This window comes from Malania oleifera, chromosome 11 (assembly GCF_029873635.1).
Source record: "Malania oleifera isolate guangnan ecotype guangnan chromosome 11, ASM2987363v1, whole genome shotgun sequence".
Classification (NCBI taxonomy): Eukaryota; Viridiplantae; Streptophyta; class Magnoliopsida; order Santalales; family Ximeniaceae; genus Malania; species Malania oleifera.
In genome coordinates, this window is record NC_080427.1 from 84,933,103 (window position 1) to 84,949,346 (window position 16,244).

Genomic DNA, 16,244 nt, shown 5'->3' on the forward strand with positions numbered 1-16,244 from the left:
TCTTCCTTGTCTTCAAACCCTGAATAAACACAAAGGAAAGAAAGTGACAGAACAATTTAGTGACTTTGTAAGCTTACTAACTGACATGAGATTGAAAGGGGATTTAGGAATGTATAAAATAGAAGAAATAGAGATGAAAGGAAGAGGATTTACTATTCCTATCCCCTTAACAGCAATAGTAGACCCATTAACAAGGGCAACTTGAGGGAGATTTTTAGGATGCTAGAGGTCAGAAAAGAAGTTGGCTGCACTTGTTATATGGTCAGTGGCAATAGAATCAATAACCCAAGGACTAGTGGAAAAGATACCAGATGATTTACAGACTGTGGATTACCTTTCTGGGCAAAAGATGCGATGTGATAAGATGCTTGTTGAGATGATTGATACTGGTGAAACCTGGAATACTCCTCCGATATAGTCACAATATGCGGTTCACTCAAACAAGTGACTAGCGAGGGAACCATACTTTTGGGATTTGCTAACTCCATCCCAACACACAATTTAGACCAATGATAACAAGATTAATTGCTGGAGCAGTCGGAAAACCACGAACAAGGTGACTCACCATGAACAAGTCACAAATAAATCAGTACAAGGCTGCCACAGCACCAAGAAACTTAGATGCAGCCCTAAGAAACTAACACACGACATTGGAACAATTGGAGAGGTGAACCACCGAAACTGCCACAGACAAATCACCAACAAACTTATATAACACTGCTACAACCTCACAAAAAACAGCTTGTGAACCATGTTGATAATTGGGTAAAATGGAAGACCTAACTTCAATGATAGGTCTCTCCCTCTATTAATAATACTGGTCAAGTACAATATCAATGACCATAATACCCTTACTATCTCACACTTATTACTAACATAACATGATAATAATGCTAAATTTATAAATAACCATTAACAGCTAGTTTGTAACTTGATGAAAAATCGCTTCATATATTGCCTCTTTGCTTGTTTCTTTGTAGCTGAAACGCATGGCATATTCAATTTTTTGGCCTTTCTGATGATTAAATCAACTCCATTGGCCTCTGCCGTTGAATCACCCATCTATAAGAAGTTTCCATTCTTTTTAGTGGTTGCTTGCTCAACAGAACTATAAACTTGGTGATGAAAATTGCCAAAGCCTTTGCCTTCATGGCAATGCAACCTACAAGGCATGTAACAAATCAAATTCGCTAAGTTTAAAAGACCACCTCATCATCCTGCCTTAACTTCTTGATGATTATGATGGCATGTGTGAAACTAGGCTTGGAGTTTCTGGGCTGAAATCACCATTGCATAGCTCGTCTTTTCTCCTTGGATATTGCATTCCTTTAGTTCACTTAACATTTTACTGATTTAGTAGATGGGCCTCTCCCTCTTCTCATCATTACATACCAACTCCAAGGTTAAACGGATAAGGTAAAGGAAAAGCTCATCTCCCACTTCTGGTTTTGCCAGGAGCTACTGATCCTTGAGATCGAAAAATGCCTTTTCTTGCACTCTCGAGTCCATTATAAGTTGCCACATTCCCAAGTTTGGCAAAAAAGGTAGGCACTCTCTATTGGCCTAGAAATGAATCAAAATTGGGCAACTATTCTTTCAGCTAGATTATGAACACCCCACATGCACCTTGGAGGGGCATCTTTATCAAGGACTGAATTTTTACTGGGTTTGCCTTGATAGCTCTCCTCACAATCATAAACCCCAAGAATTCCCTTTAATATACCCCCAAAGGTGCATTTGGTAGGATTCAGCTTCATGTTATATTGTTGTAGGTAAACAAATGCCTCATCCAAATCAGCCACATGTGAAGCCTTAACCAACATGTCATCTACATACATCTCCATGTTGTGCGTATTTGTTATTTGAATTTTTAAGATCTTATTAACCAACCTCTAGTACATAGCTCTGGTGTTTTTGAGCTCAGAAGGCATTACATTGTAGCAATAGATGTCTTGGTTGTTAATGAAGGATCTTTTCTCCTAGTATTGGGGCGGAGGGTGGGGTGGGGCAGGTATATCCTTATTTGATTATATTTGAATATATGTCCATGAAGGTCAGCAACTTTTATATTGATCAATCTGGGTTGGGGATACCATCCTTTGGACATACCTTATTGAGGCCAGCCACTTTCTTTCTGTTTTTTTACCATGACCACATTTGTTAGACATTTTGGATAGTTCTCCTCCCTTATGAATGCTGCCTTCAATAATTTTGAACTTGCTAGTGGATTTGATTGGCTCTTTAAGCTGAGAACCTATGTATTATTCCTTCTTTTCAGGCCACGTTGCTTGATCTCAACTAAACTGTCCACTGGGCTTGCTCTCTGACCCAACTTATCTTCCCTGGAGTATAGGTTATCCATCATCAAGGTCTTTGCTTTTCCTTTCAACGTGGCAACATAGCACTGCTGCACCACTGATTGGTCTCCTTGTACCTTCCTTATTCCATTCTCAAGGTTTTAGATAGCGTCTGTGATGTTAGTAATGGTTTTTTGGGTCCTCGATTCCTTTACACTCTGCTAAGTAGGTGGGGAGAAAACTCACAGCTGTAGTGAGCCTTCTGGACTGCTACTGTTACATAACAGCCACCACAGCCGGTACATAACCACTATAGGACTGTTATGGCAAAAAAAATAATTTTATATTTTAAATTTTTTCTTCTCATTTTACTAATTTCCCTTTCATAAGTTATTCTCAAAAAGTTTCACTGTGGGGGGGGGGGGGGGGGGGGAGGGATTTTAATGAGGATGATTAAAAAAAAGGGGCAGCCTGGTGCACAAAGCTCCCGCGTATGCAGGGTCTGGGGAAGGGGGATTTTAATGAGGATGATAATGATGCAAAATCATTTCTTTTTCGTATTCACAAGAGATGCATTTATTAACAATTTGATATGAACACTATTTTGTTAAAAAAAATATTTATTTTGATAGTATAGTAATTTGATTATTCTTTTCTATATGTTTCAACTTCTACCTTCTTTTTCTTTTCTAGTTTTATTCTTGCTCAAGTTGTTAGTACTTTATTTATTTAATTTATATATTATAGTTTGAAAGCTTAGGTTATAGTTATACAATATAACTTGTTAGCCTGAAGTTATTAGATTTTTATAACTTCAACCAATAAAATACTAAAACTTGTTTAATTTATTGTATTGTTTGTGTTTCTTATGTGCCCAATAGATTAGTGGAGTGTATAGAAAGTTTTTGTTTTTTCGATTTGTTTTCTTTGTTTGTTTTGTTTTTTGTTTTTTGTTTTTTTTTTTTTTTGTTTTTTTTTTTCCCCTTTTCTGATAGCAAAATAAGAGAATTCATTAATAGATTAAGAATTTGTGTGAAGGAGAATAACAAATATCCCAATAAAATATAAAACAAACTAGAAGGAAAATCTAAGAACAACAAGAAAGAAAAGAAAATAATCAAAACTGCAATTCCTAAAATCAAACCAACGGATTAGTCTAGTCTCACTGAACTTCCACAAAATACCCAAACCCAACACACCACAACAAAGCCAAACAGTGAATCTTCTCCCAAGCCAACAACTAGTTCAACTTCTTCCCCAAAAAGATCTCTGCATTGTGCTCTGACCATAACCCCAACAAAATATTACCAATTAACCTCATTTCCAAAGCACAACCCTATCCTTCATCTTACCAAAGCCCACAAATGAACTATCCAAAAGCTCCGCCGATTCTGGATGAACCCAACTTTCTCCAAATTCAACAAATAACTAGTCCAAATTCTCCATGTGAAATCGCAGTGCAAAAAAAAAAAAAAAAAAAAAATGAGATGCAATCTCTTAATTTTTATAGCAAAACAAGCAAATGTCTTGAGAAAGTGACCATATGATCTTCTAATTTGTAACAAGTTATTAGTCTTGATTCTATTAAGCACAACCAACCAAGTAAAAGCCTTAAAATTTTAGGGGTACTTTGTTCTTTCAAATAATAGAATAAAGAGAAAAAAAAATGAGGAATGAAAAGGTGAAAAATATGTGTATAAACCGAAAAAGTAAAAAAATATGTGTGTGTGTATTGTCAATAACGGTTTAGAATACATGTAAAATTTGTTGCCCCTATTAAGCAATGTTAGTAAGTTGAACTAAAGGATCCAAAATACACTAAAACTCTTTATTGGAGAATCTAAGAGCTTAAAACATGCAAATATACCAATGTACATAAGATTGTGTATGCTTGAAAAAATTCATGGCTGTTTCACCTGCTTCTTGTTATGTGACATCCGCTACTCCCGCTTCCCCTATGCCCATTACCATTATGTTACAGTACCTGCTACTGCTATTTAAAACCATGTATGTTCTTGGTTGGAAATTTCATTAGGAGGTGATTGGTGGATATTGTGGGCTTCATCCAATTTAGGCTTGGTTGGCCTAAGATCATGTTATAAATGGAGCTTCCTTTAACCATGGGGAAGTCTACCTCTACCATGATGGTCATTTGTTGGGGAAATGTCCTAGTTGTAACTTGCAAGGTGATCATTCCTTGTGGTTGGATTGCTTCTCCTGTAAACCCCTTGAGTGTGTTACTTGATGACTAAGTTTTTGTTGATTGATGTTCATATGCTTAAAAATGCGGTTAAACATCATATTAACAGAGCTGCCATTGTCCACCAATTTCAGCTTTAAAGTGTGACGAGCAATCATTGCAGATATGACTAGTGTGTTTTGTGGGTATGACACGTTCCTTGACCTGCTGCCTGCATATGTAATTGACAAGTCTTGTTTAAGAAACTTTGGCCTTCTCTCCTCATTTTGTCTCCACCAATTGCTAGACCGAACTGACATCATGGTGATTTTTCGAACCAAAACCGAACCAAACTCATTGGTTAACCATTAGTTGGGTCAACTAATGGTTTGGTGACGAAAGTTGAAAGGAAAAGGATCAAAGAGAATTATAAAATTTGAAGAGTTTGGTAAATTATGATGGAAAGGGTTTTAAAAGGGGGGTTTCTGGTTAATTTCATTTAGTTCTATATTGTGATCTTGTGTCTTTTTTGTTTTCCTTTTATTTATTTTTCTTTTTTTATTTTTACTTGGTGGATTCCTTGTCCTCACATGTACCTTTGTTTCTTTCTATCTGATATACTTTCTTTTGTTATAAAAAAAAAAAAAAAAACTGACAGTTTGGTTATCCAATCTGAACTGATTATCACCACACATTGCACATAAAAAAATAGCTTTGTACAGTTTTTTTATTATTAATCTACATGGCTATATATTAGGAAAAAAGATCCTCCACATGCAAGTGTGTGGAGGAAAAAAATTGAAGGAAAAAAAAAATGCATGGCTAACCAATGGAATCTGTACCAAGAAAGACCATGGTGAGAGTAGGGGCTGTACAGAGGCCGCCTTTGGACTTTAATTCAATTTGGGCAGTCACACTTCAGTTTCGTAGGCCGCTAAAACATATCCATGTGTATTGATTTTAAATTTTTAGACATATTGTATATTAATATAATTATATATATTTCCGGTAATATATATTATAAATATTTATATATACCAGTTCAGTTCGGTAATTGTTACCGTATGAAGAATAAATATTGAACCTGAACCGATAATCAAAAACTCTAAAAATGGTGAACTGAAACCAAACTGAACAAATTGGTCAATTGAATTTTTGTTTTGGTCTGTTTTTCGAATTGGTTCAGTTTTCTAACATTTTTGAACAGCCCTAAAGCCTAGCACCCTGGTTTGCTAAACCCAAGCCTCCCTTAGCCAGAATTCACCATCTATACTGCTTAAAAAAATGGTGGAGGACAAATTACATTGTTGCTACTAAGTGAACAACTCAAATTGTTACTGAGCTGAACAATTAATCTGATTTTGTGAAAGTTCTTGACAAGGATGATTGAAAAAAGTTTGTTGTTGGAGATGAGAAGGGGCCTGTAGAGATTTTTAGTGAGATAGTGCCAAAACCAGAATTACATCTGACCAATTGCACTAGCAACAGGGTTTGAGGGCATAGTGGATGTGCCAAAATTGACACCTAAGCCCAAAAAACCCAGTTAGGAACTTGAGGTGGAAACTGCAAAGATTTTTGTATATTTATGTTACCTAACAGATTATCTTGAACTGCACATACATTGCGTTGGGCTAAACTAGAAAAAAAAAAAAAAAAAAAAAAACCATCTGTGGAGCGTACCTATTGATTTCAAGGCTGAAGATGTGAGTGAAATTGCATATGTGGATTCCTTCTAAAATTGTCTCCAATGACCTTGCCGATTTTCCTTTATATTTATTTTTGAAATCTTTGGATTACTTTGTTCAACTACAAGTTTGCTTGGTTCTTCAATTCGTAATACTTCAAATGTTTCAAATTCAAGGTCAAATTTTTACCAATAGAGGGAGGGTGGTGCAGTGTGAGCTTTGAGGCCTAGAGCTCAAATTCATCATGTTTGGCATTTTAAAGATTTTTGGGCAATATTATAATATTATTATTTTCTAGGATTTTCCTATTTTGACAGCATTTTATAATAGTATCTTATTATGAGACAATGTATTAGATTCTAGCTAATGAAACTACGGAGAGAATGTTATGGGGAGTGAGAAGAAAGGTTTAATTTTTAATCTGGTTTTTGAGAAGGCTTATAATTGGGTGAGTTGGTCCTTTTTGAATAAGGTCTTAGATATTAAAGGTTAAGTTCAAAATGGCGTGACCGGATCAGGGTTTGTCTTTCATTTTTTAATGGTGAACCTTTCAGCTTCTAGGAGTTTGAGACAAGGGGATCCTTTATCTTTTTTTATCTTTTTTATTCTGGCAGTGGATGTTTAGTAGGATGATTGGGAGGGCCGGATCGTTAGGAGTTCTGTTCAGGGCATTGCTATGAGGTGGGATGGGGTGATTCTCTCTGCAGATGACACTATTTTGTTGGTCTGATGATAGGATTTCTTTTTGTAATATTTATAGATTGTTTTACAAGTCATTGTGTCAGTTTCAGGACTTAAGATTAATTATTTAAGATTAATTTGGGTAAGTGTGGTTTAGCTGTTGTTAATCTGTGTTCAAAGGTGACTTCTAGGTTTGCTGCTGTCATGGGTTGTGGGATTTTATAGTGGCTTTTGACCTATTTAGATGTTCCATTATGTGGGAATCCTCACTCAGGGGTTTTGGGATCCAGTTGCTGATAAGTTTTCTAAATGCCATTATGAGTGGAAGGTTGTATTTTTTGCTTTGGAGGTCACATTAAATTAGTCCAGACGTGTCTTTCCTCAATTGGCCTTTATTTCTTATCCTTGTTAAGGTTCTGTTAGGGGTTGCTGATAGGTTGGACAGGAGTATGAAGGATTTTCTTTGTCCAAAGGGTGGGTGAGAGGAGGGACAATTTGGTGACCTGGGAGGTTATTGGTAGGTCTAAGGAGGAGGGAGGGCGGACTCAGGCTACTAAATTGGGTATTAATGACTTTCTTGTGGAATCTAATTCCGTTTGGCGTATGGGTAATTATGAGTAAATTTGGCATGCAAGAGAGCGGGAGCGATGCTAATATTGCAGCTAGGAAACACACACACTTTGGGAAGCTTGAAGTGTCTGTATTCAACACATGTCGGTTATGGACACCTGCCCAACACTCCCCTACACGTATCCAACATGTGTCTGAAATTAACTTGTTAATTTTTTTTTTGAACATGGCTGAGACACTTCATGACACAGCGAGGACACCTTTGGGACACTTCTTGCACCGCAATGCAGTGTTTTGTTGCCCCATTTAATTCTGTTAACAAAATCCAAAAATAATAATAATAAAAAATTGCGCTTAGGTTGAGAGACTGAAAATCTAGAGTTCTTTCGACAAGGAGTGGTTGGACTTTGAAGATCTTGTGCCATTATGCCAGCCTTGTAGAGCACCACCAGACCTACCAGCCCCTAGAATTAACTCTCTCTTTTCTAAAGCCATTACCAGTTTTCCACTCTCTGTTTATATATATATATATATATTTATTTATTTTAAATTTCTTGATGCATTAGTCATGCTCTTGAGTTTTTATTTATTTATTTTTTTTAAATTTTAATTTTAATTGTTGAAACAATACTCTATGATAATTCTGTAAGTGTAGTTTGTAAAGTGTAATTGATAATTTTGCATAATGGTGCTTATATTTCATTTTAAATCAAAATTACCACAATATTTGTCATCTAAAAGGAAAAACATGCCTATATATACGTATACATTATATTATATTATATTAATTTGTCAACATATCTGCACCATCTCGTACCCTCATTTTTTTCAAAATTTCTGTATCGTCATGTCAGTATCATGTTGTATCTGTGTCTTGTGTCGGAATCATTGCTTCCTAGTATTGCAGCTAGCCAGCTAGAGTTTCACATGAATGGCGCCATGGAAATTCATTTGGAAGGTATCTCTGTTTTTTTTTTTTCTCTTGGACTTGAATATAAAGTAGAGATGGTTGTTGGGCTCAATTTTGGAAGGATCTTCAGCTTGAAGACTTAACATTTTTTTGGTTGCTTCTCTTTTTTGTCTTACTTTGTATTTTGAGGCTCATCTTCTTTTCTCATTATTGATAGTGATGTTGTTTCTTGGACCAATTTCATAGGAATCTTAAGTTCTTAGAAATAGGGAGATGAAGGAGCTTTCCTCACTCATTTTTGGTTGGTTTCTTATGAGCGTTCTTATTGTGGGGATGTTAGAATTTGGTGTTTGGATACTTTTCTGGTGGCTTTTCTTTAAGTGCTTTATTCTTATTTAAGAGTTCTCATTCTTTTTTCCTTTTGCCAATCGTTTGTGGAAAGCTGAATTTCCTTGAAAGGTAAAAGCTTTTGTGTTGGCAACTATTATTAGTAGAGTCAACACCAACAATTTGTCGAAGATGAGGAAACCTTGAAATACGTGTGCTGTTATAAACATGAGCATTTAAAATACATATGCTGGATCCCATTTTGATTAGCTGTGTGCATATGATACCTTTATAAGAGGTAATCTAGTGTTAGATAAGTAAAAAGTAGTGTGCAGTATCTTAATCCATTGCATAGAGCTATAGACCAGGCTACTTTTGAGTTGTTGTGGTTAAAGCGTCTTAATTCAAATATTGGGTCCAAAGACATCCACCTATTCACTTGCATTGCGATAATCAAGTGCCTATTTATATTGCAGAACATTCAGTTTAGGGCAACATAAGCTGAAAATCCCATCGCACCCCACCAGGGGAGCTTTTCCAGGAAGATATAGACCTCCATGATATTCAAAAAAGTGACAGCGCCTCCCAGACATTTCAAAATAAGAACGCGTATACCCTTTTCATTAGTTGTTTCCCCATCACTGCTATATATTTGTTTTAGACACTTAATAATGAATTTGGCACATAAATGATATGTGGAAGATGCTTCAATGCCGAAAAATGGTCACAAGCCATTCTTAGATGAGTTTCAGTGAGAATGTGAGCACTGGCCAATTCATCCTAGAGGAAGATGCCTTTCTGGAGAAGAAGATGCATACCTGCAAACATATGCATTGAGTACTTGCTATCATTTTTCCTAATCCTTTCACATTTAAGATGTCAGTTGCAAAGAAGAGCAACACGATAATTACTAACTGACTTCTGTTTTTATGGGAGATATCAACTAAACGAGGGGGAATATTTGTCATTATATTTAAATGACAAGGTAGATAGGTGTCATTTTTTTGAACTCTACGAGGGGTCCATGATTTCTCATCTTTTTGGTCAACCTTAGGTTAGGACAGTGTATTTTACCCTTCAGTACCATGATAGGAAAAATCATGTGTTCACGATATAAATGCTTTGCTAATTTGTTAGCGAATGTGTTTACAAAGTTAGAATGACGGTTTAACAAGCTGGATCTTTTATATGTGTTTGCTTTAGCTTGATGGGGAGTATTTTTGTTGATTTTGACCATAGTAGCTGTGGGTATATGATCCTTATTTATTTTTTGAACCTAAATTTCTGTGTTATATAAATATAGCTTAATGATCAAGTCTCAGCAATAAACTCTTTGGATTTATATGCTCTCTCTCTCTCTCTCTCTCCTATTATTTGTTTATACTGTCATATTAAATCTGCATATTTGGAAATTTAATTTGTTTTCACATTGATTTCTCATAATTTTTGCAGGTCATTTAAGTGCAGGTACTGGTTCCGAAGGTACATTGCCCATTAGGGGGACATTTCAGCCAAAGATACCAGAAACTTTGCAAAATCCTCAGACAAATGGAACTACCTCTGCTGTTGGTGATGATAAGAGGTCAATAGGTTAGAATAGTTTTATTCTTGTGCGTAATTTTCTTATTATCAAATAATTTTTATCATTGATTTTGGATTTGATAGGTTGTACTATTCTTATTTTAGTGCACACATTTCTTGTTATCAAATAATTTGCATCATTGACTTTGGCATGGTAATGTTAATTTTTGGAATAAATTTATGACTATTATGCCTTGCACTCTTTTATATTATAGAAATAGTAGATTAGTAGATTTGCATATCTAAGCACTCGCTTTTGCGGGATAAGAATTATTTTGCATTTTTGCCTAGCTACATGTTTGTCCAAGTTGTGCTGTCCTTTGTCCTGTATGAATTTTAAAGGTGACGAAATATCACTGATTATGTGATGTAGGCAATTAAAGGATTGAGGAAAAGCAAGTATAAGAGCTGTATTTTGTTTTTATCACTGTTTGTTCTTTTGGAGCAGTAAATCATTAGGGCAGAGTTGTATCTTTTTTTTTTTCTTTGAGTTATTGGGCTGAGTTGTAATTTTCGTTTCCTTTTAAGCCCTTTTCGTGGTTTTTTATATTTTATAATTTTAAAGAATCCTTTAATGAGTCTAGTTCAATTCTATGCTTGGAAGTTAAGTTGTGGGTCAAGTTTAGAAGTTCTCTGTGTCCGAAGAAAGTTGATTCCTAATATGATTGGTGTTTGTGGAATCTCTGAATGGTTTATTGCTCTTTGGTTTTGATAGATGAATAAACAAGAATTTTCTCACACAATGCTTTCCCTTAGGCATGTTGATTTCATGTTTTTTGTGAGTGGATTTCTCACAAACCATAGGTTCCTTCTTTTCTCCTCCACACCTCCTTCTCTTGGCTATTGTTTGTGCACACTGTTCACAGCATTTTAACTCCTTTCTTTTGATTTGCAACCCTTACACTATTCCATCTTCTACTCCATTAAAAGCTCTAAACACTAGAATTGTTTTTGGTTTTTACCACAATAGAACCCTAACCCCAGATACCTAAAACCCTAGCCTTCTTACTGCTAGAATTTCCAGAAAACTGTTTGATATATTCCAACCCTTGTGGTTAAATCCCAGAGACAATTATTTTCCCTAACCAAGCACTCCGAGGCTCTAAACAGTGGACCTACTTTCTACCATATTTACAAACCCTAAAGACACTTATTTCCCCTAACCAAGCACTACTAGGCTTGTAGGCAGAATTTCCCTAATTTGTCTTGTGTCATTATGTTAATATATAATGGAACTGTCTTGAAATGCCTCTACATGGATCTGCAAATGGTGAAAACTAGAAGTTGTAAAAGTTGTAGGTAGATTTTCCCTAATCTGTCTTATCATTATGTCAATATTTTAATGGAATCCCCCTTGGCTCCACTTTAGTTACTGCAGGCTTTGAGCATTCTAATCCATCTAGGAGTGCCCTTGATGAAGGTGGGGCTGGAGGCTTTTGCTATGAAGCTGGGGGCTGGGATCGAAGCCTCTTGCTCAGCCAGAAAACCTGGAACATTTGACAGACATGGGACCTCTTGCGATGAAGCAGGGACTGGGACTGAAGCCTTTTGGATTCAGCTGAGCATGAAAGCAACTGAATGACCTTGTGCTAGCAGAGCTATTGGTTCTCTGCTGGAGGTGATTTTTCCAGCATTTTGTAGGAAACTAGACTTGAAGGTGGTTGAATCACACAGGGCAGGGGTGGTGGTGGTATTTCTTTGTAATTGGTTCCTTAGGCAGCTTTTGAGGATGATGTTTCTTTTCTCAGGCCAGAAAGGGATATCCCAAGGGGATGCTGATAGGTATTTCAGGCTTAAAGGATCACTCTGATATTGGGGCGGCCTTAGAGTTTTTTGTCTGTACTACGTTTTCCAACTTTTGCCACCCCATTTTGTTCTGGAGTGTGGGCACATGATGACTGATGAACAATTCCAAACTGAGTCAAAAAAGTAGTGAATGAAGTACTATTTAGTATTGTCACTCTGAAGTATCCAGATAGGTAAACCAAATTGAGTCCTTATTTTAGAATAAAAAGCACGAAATATATGAAATAACTCAGAATGATATTTTATTAAATAGAGCCAAGTCATCCTTGAATAATCATGTAGAAGTATTGGAAACCCAACTTGGACACAACTCGATTGGGACCCCAAACATCATGGACTAACATGAAAGTGCTTGCTGCCTGTTTATTGACTTGGGAAGCAAAAGGAACTCAATAATTCTTTCTCGACTGACAAGACTCACACTTAAGACTAGATATAGGACTCAAAGTTGGAACTAGTTATTTTAACTTTTCCGACAAAGGATGACCAAGGCAACTATGGATTTGGACTGGTGTGACAGCAGTAATGCAGGTGTTAGAAGGATGTAGCGGCTCAAAGTAGTACAGTCCACCAGCTTCAGCCCTTTTTAAATCATCTTCCTAGTCTTCAAATCTTGAACGACCATAGATTCAGGGAAGAATGTTGTTGAACAACACTTGGATTTGGTAATCTTTCTACTCAATATAAGATTGAAACTTGGGAATACACAAAACCAAAGGAAGAGAAACACAGGAAGTGGGATTTACAGCCTCTATTCCCTTAATGGCAGTGATGAACCCATCAACAGGGATAACACGAGTTAAGTTTATGAAATGTTAAGTAGAGGAGAAATTTGGTATACCTTTTATATGATTAGTGACAGCTGAACCTATAACCCAAGGACTGAGATGAGGAGTACTGGATGACAAGCAGGGTGTAGGGTTACCTATTTGAGTAAGAGATGCAATGGAAAGGGAAGATTGCTGGGATGCTTGATATTGTTGGAATTTGGGGTACTCTTCTTTGACAAAGTACACTGCTCCCCACTTGGGCTTGAAAGTGTGGAATTTGTGGTGGTTGCATTGGTGACACGAGGTGGTTTACCATGGGGATCCCAACACTGCTCAATAGTATGGCTTCCTTGTCTACAATGAGTGCACTTGTGAGGAGGGCCTCTACCTCATCCATCTCTTCCACCATGACCATTTGAACCACCTTAAGAGATTTTGTGGCTGCTTGGTTAGAAACGAATATCACCCAGTGTAACGAAAGCAATCCTCTTAGAGCCAAGGATTGAAACACTAGATGCAAGGGTTGGGGAATGTGTGTTGGAGGAAACATGAAGTATGCGAGAATAAACATCAGCAAAGGATGACAACTGTGCACTACTAAGAATTTGGGATTAGACTTCCTCAAACTTGGGTTTCAAGCCCGCTAGAACCTGAAGTACCATCCTAGTACCCTTTGCTTTTGGATCTTGCAAACATTGGCAGTTATGGGTTGCACGATGTTAAGCTTTGCTTGGATAAACTTCATCTCTGCAAGGTACTCTGACACTCCTATCTCCCTGTTGTAATTGAAAGTACTCTAGGGATAGTACATACGTGTAACATCACTAGAACACAAGAGGTTGACACAATCTCAATACTCCTTGCATCCGTCTAGGTGCACGCACATCCATGCAATGTGGGATTCCATAGAGTTCTATAAAAGGGAAACAATCAGCCCATCCTCATGGTTTTATATCATGGTTGCATAAGCAGAAAAAGTTATATTTTTTTTAATAGTTTGCACTACTTTAATGGGTTAAAAATCTAGGAATGTAATTAAAATGAAGAATCAATTAATTAGAGACATAAAATTACTACAAATGAGTCAATATACACGTATATGAATTTGGAAAAAAGGATTAGTATCAGTACTTGAATACATGAATACAATGTTACAACATAGCACATGTCACCACCAAAAAGAATGACGTGGAGGGTCTTCACAATCTACATCTCAATTTTGAGATTAGGATTGGGAGTTATCTCCCCACTGTTGTGGAAATAATTAGCTGAATATACCCATGTTCATGTTATTTCATTGTTGCTCTCAGTGTTTTTAAGGAAAAGGTGTAAGGCGAGGCGTTTTACCCTCCTTGAGGTGAGGCGTAAGTCTCAAGGCATTGACGCGTAAGCATTTTGGGACTGTATTTTTTTAAATAATTAATAAATAAAATCAATTTTTATATAGTAAAAAAATGAGGAAAATTTTAGAATAATGGAGAAAAAATAAAAATATAATTTTTAAATATCATATAAGTCAATTTTAGATTAAAAAAAAAAACACACAAATAATACATGTTAAAAAATAAACATGAGCCATATTACCAAAAGAATAAAAAAAAAAAAGAAGCCAAATTAAAGCATCATCCAAAAGAATAGAAAAAGCCAAATTAAAGTCATCCACTAATTTTTAAGAATATAAAACTAAATAAATAGAGGCAGATCAAATTGAAGGGTCCACGACAGTTTGGAGGAATTGTCAAAGAGGGAGACGGTGCTGGAGGAAAGCTACGGAAACTTTGTCGAGTCGTCGGAGAGGGAGAAGGAGCTGGAGGAGAGCTACGAAAGCTTTATCGACTCGTCAGAGAAGACTGGAGGCTTCGTCGAGAGATCTGAAGCTTCGTACAAAGGAATCGTTGAGAGAGGAGAAGAATGGAGGCTTTGAAGAGAGAGCAGAAGCTTCGTAGAGCTTCGTCGAAGAGAGCAAAGGCTTCGTTAAGCTTTTTCGGAGAGAGCAGAGGCTTTGTTGAGGCTTCGAAAGAGAGCAAAAGCTTCGTTGAGCTTCGTCGGAGTTAGCAGAGGCTTCGAGAGAGAGGAGAGGCTATGTTTTGGGTTCTGGCCAGACATACCGAAAGGCGTACGCTTGGATGCTGAGGCATAAAAGGGCGAGGTTTTTTGCCTGATGTGTACGCCTTCTCGCTTGAGGCGTACGCTTTTGTGGACTTGCACCTTGGTGTGTTTTTTCCCTAAAAGGCCTTAAGGCATGCCTCATTTACGCCTTTAAAAACACTGGTTGCTCTTGAAAATCTACTGGTGGCGGAAATCTAACAAGTATGGGAGGTGCATAATCTCCTCCTTGACCATACCCTAAATAATATCCATAAGTTGGGGCTGGGCTAGGGCTAGCTCTAGGTAGTGTGTAGAAGAAGACTCACTATACCTTGACCCACTAGGATAAAAGATGATACACGTGATATGGATCAAGGTGCTGAGGTGGTGGATATGCTAGATGGTAACTACTATGAACCATACCATATGAATCTTTAGCAGAATCACGATCTTGGTGTCGTTGACTTCTTCTAGTTTGTGCACCATGACTCCTACTAGGGCCACCACTAGCAGCACTCCTCTTGAGTTGTGAAGATTGGTAGTCAAGAGGAATACCCAAGTCATAATTTTTGGGTATATCATGTAATCTATAATGATTAGGAGGATATGTATCCCCTACAAATGATGTCCCTATGTCATACCCATAATTATATTCTGCATTGCCACCACCACCACCATCACCCCTAGCCCCAACACCACTACCATCATCATCATCACTTGGTGGGTTCAAACCAAGATTATCATCATTGTGTGTACGTTTAGGACTTGAATCATGCACATTTATTGGTTGCTAATCACCTCGTTCTACAGTACCGCCAACCTCTTCATCTAACCTATTTGAGTTGTCCTGATCGTTGAGTAATGGTGTGTCTCTCTCCTCTCTTCTAACCGTGGACTCAAAGGATCATGTTCTTCGAAAATATAGTCCAAATTGATGGCGTTGAAACTATCTTCAATTTCCAGTTGGCTTCTTCTCATTCTATGTTTTAACTTTAACCACATGTTGTAATGCACGAAAATAAGTTTTTGCAGTCTCATGTACTTTAGTCTATTTCTTTTTTTTTTCTGGATGAGGCTAAATGTGCTCCAATTACGCTCACAGTTCAAAGTTGATGTGGTCTGACTAAGAACTCTAATTGCTATTCTTTGGAACTTAGGAGCACACATGTCATAGTGAATCCACCATACGGTTGCACTGAATAATTGAAAAATAACATGTCAATATAGTGTATTTTTGAAAAATCAAATTCGAACATAAAAATGACAAAATAGATCCATTCATCTATTATTTAGCTACATTTACCAAGATTTGTTTGTTTCGCTGCCCTTTGAGCCAATGGGGTTTTAAAT

General features: G+C 36.8%; 1 protein-coding gene across 4 annotated transcripts in view; it reads left to right on the plus strand.

The window, feature by feature from the left end:
* LOC131168195 (double-stranded RNA-binding protein 1-like) overlaps nucleotides 1–16,244 on the plus strand; it is a 55,842-nt gene that overhangs the window by 15,409 nt on the left and 24,189 nt on the right. For all 4 annotated transcript variants that reach the window (XM_058127477.1, XM_058127478.1, XM_058127480.1 and 1 more), the window contains exon 2: nucleotides 10,102–10,239. In XM_058127477.1, the coding sequence (XP_057983460.1) occupies nucleotides 10,102–10,239 (138 nt within the window). The remainder of the gene's footprint in view (nucleotides 1–10,101; nucleotides 10,240–16,244) is intronic.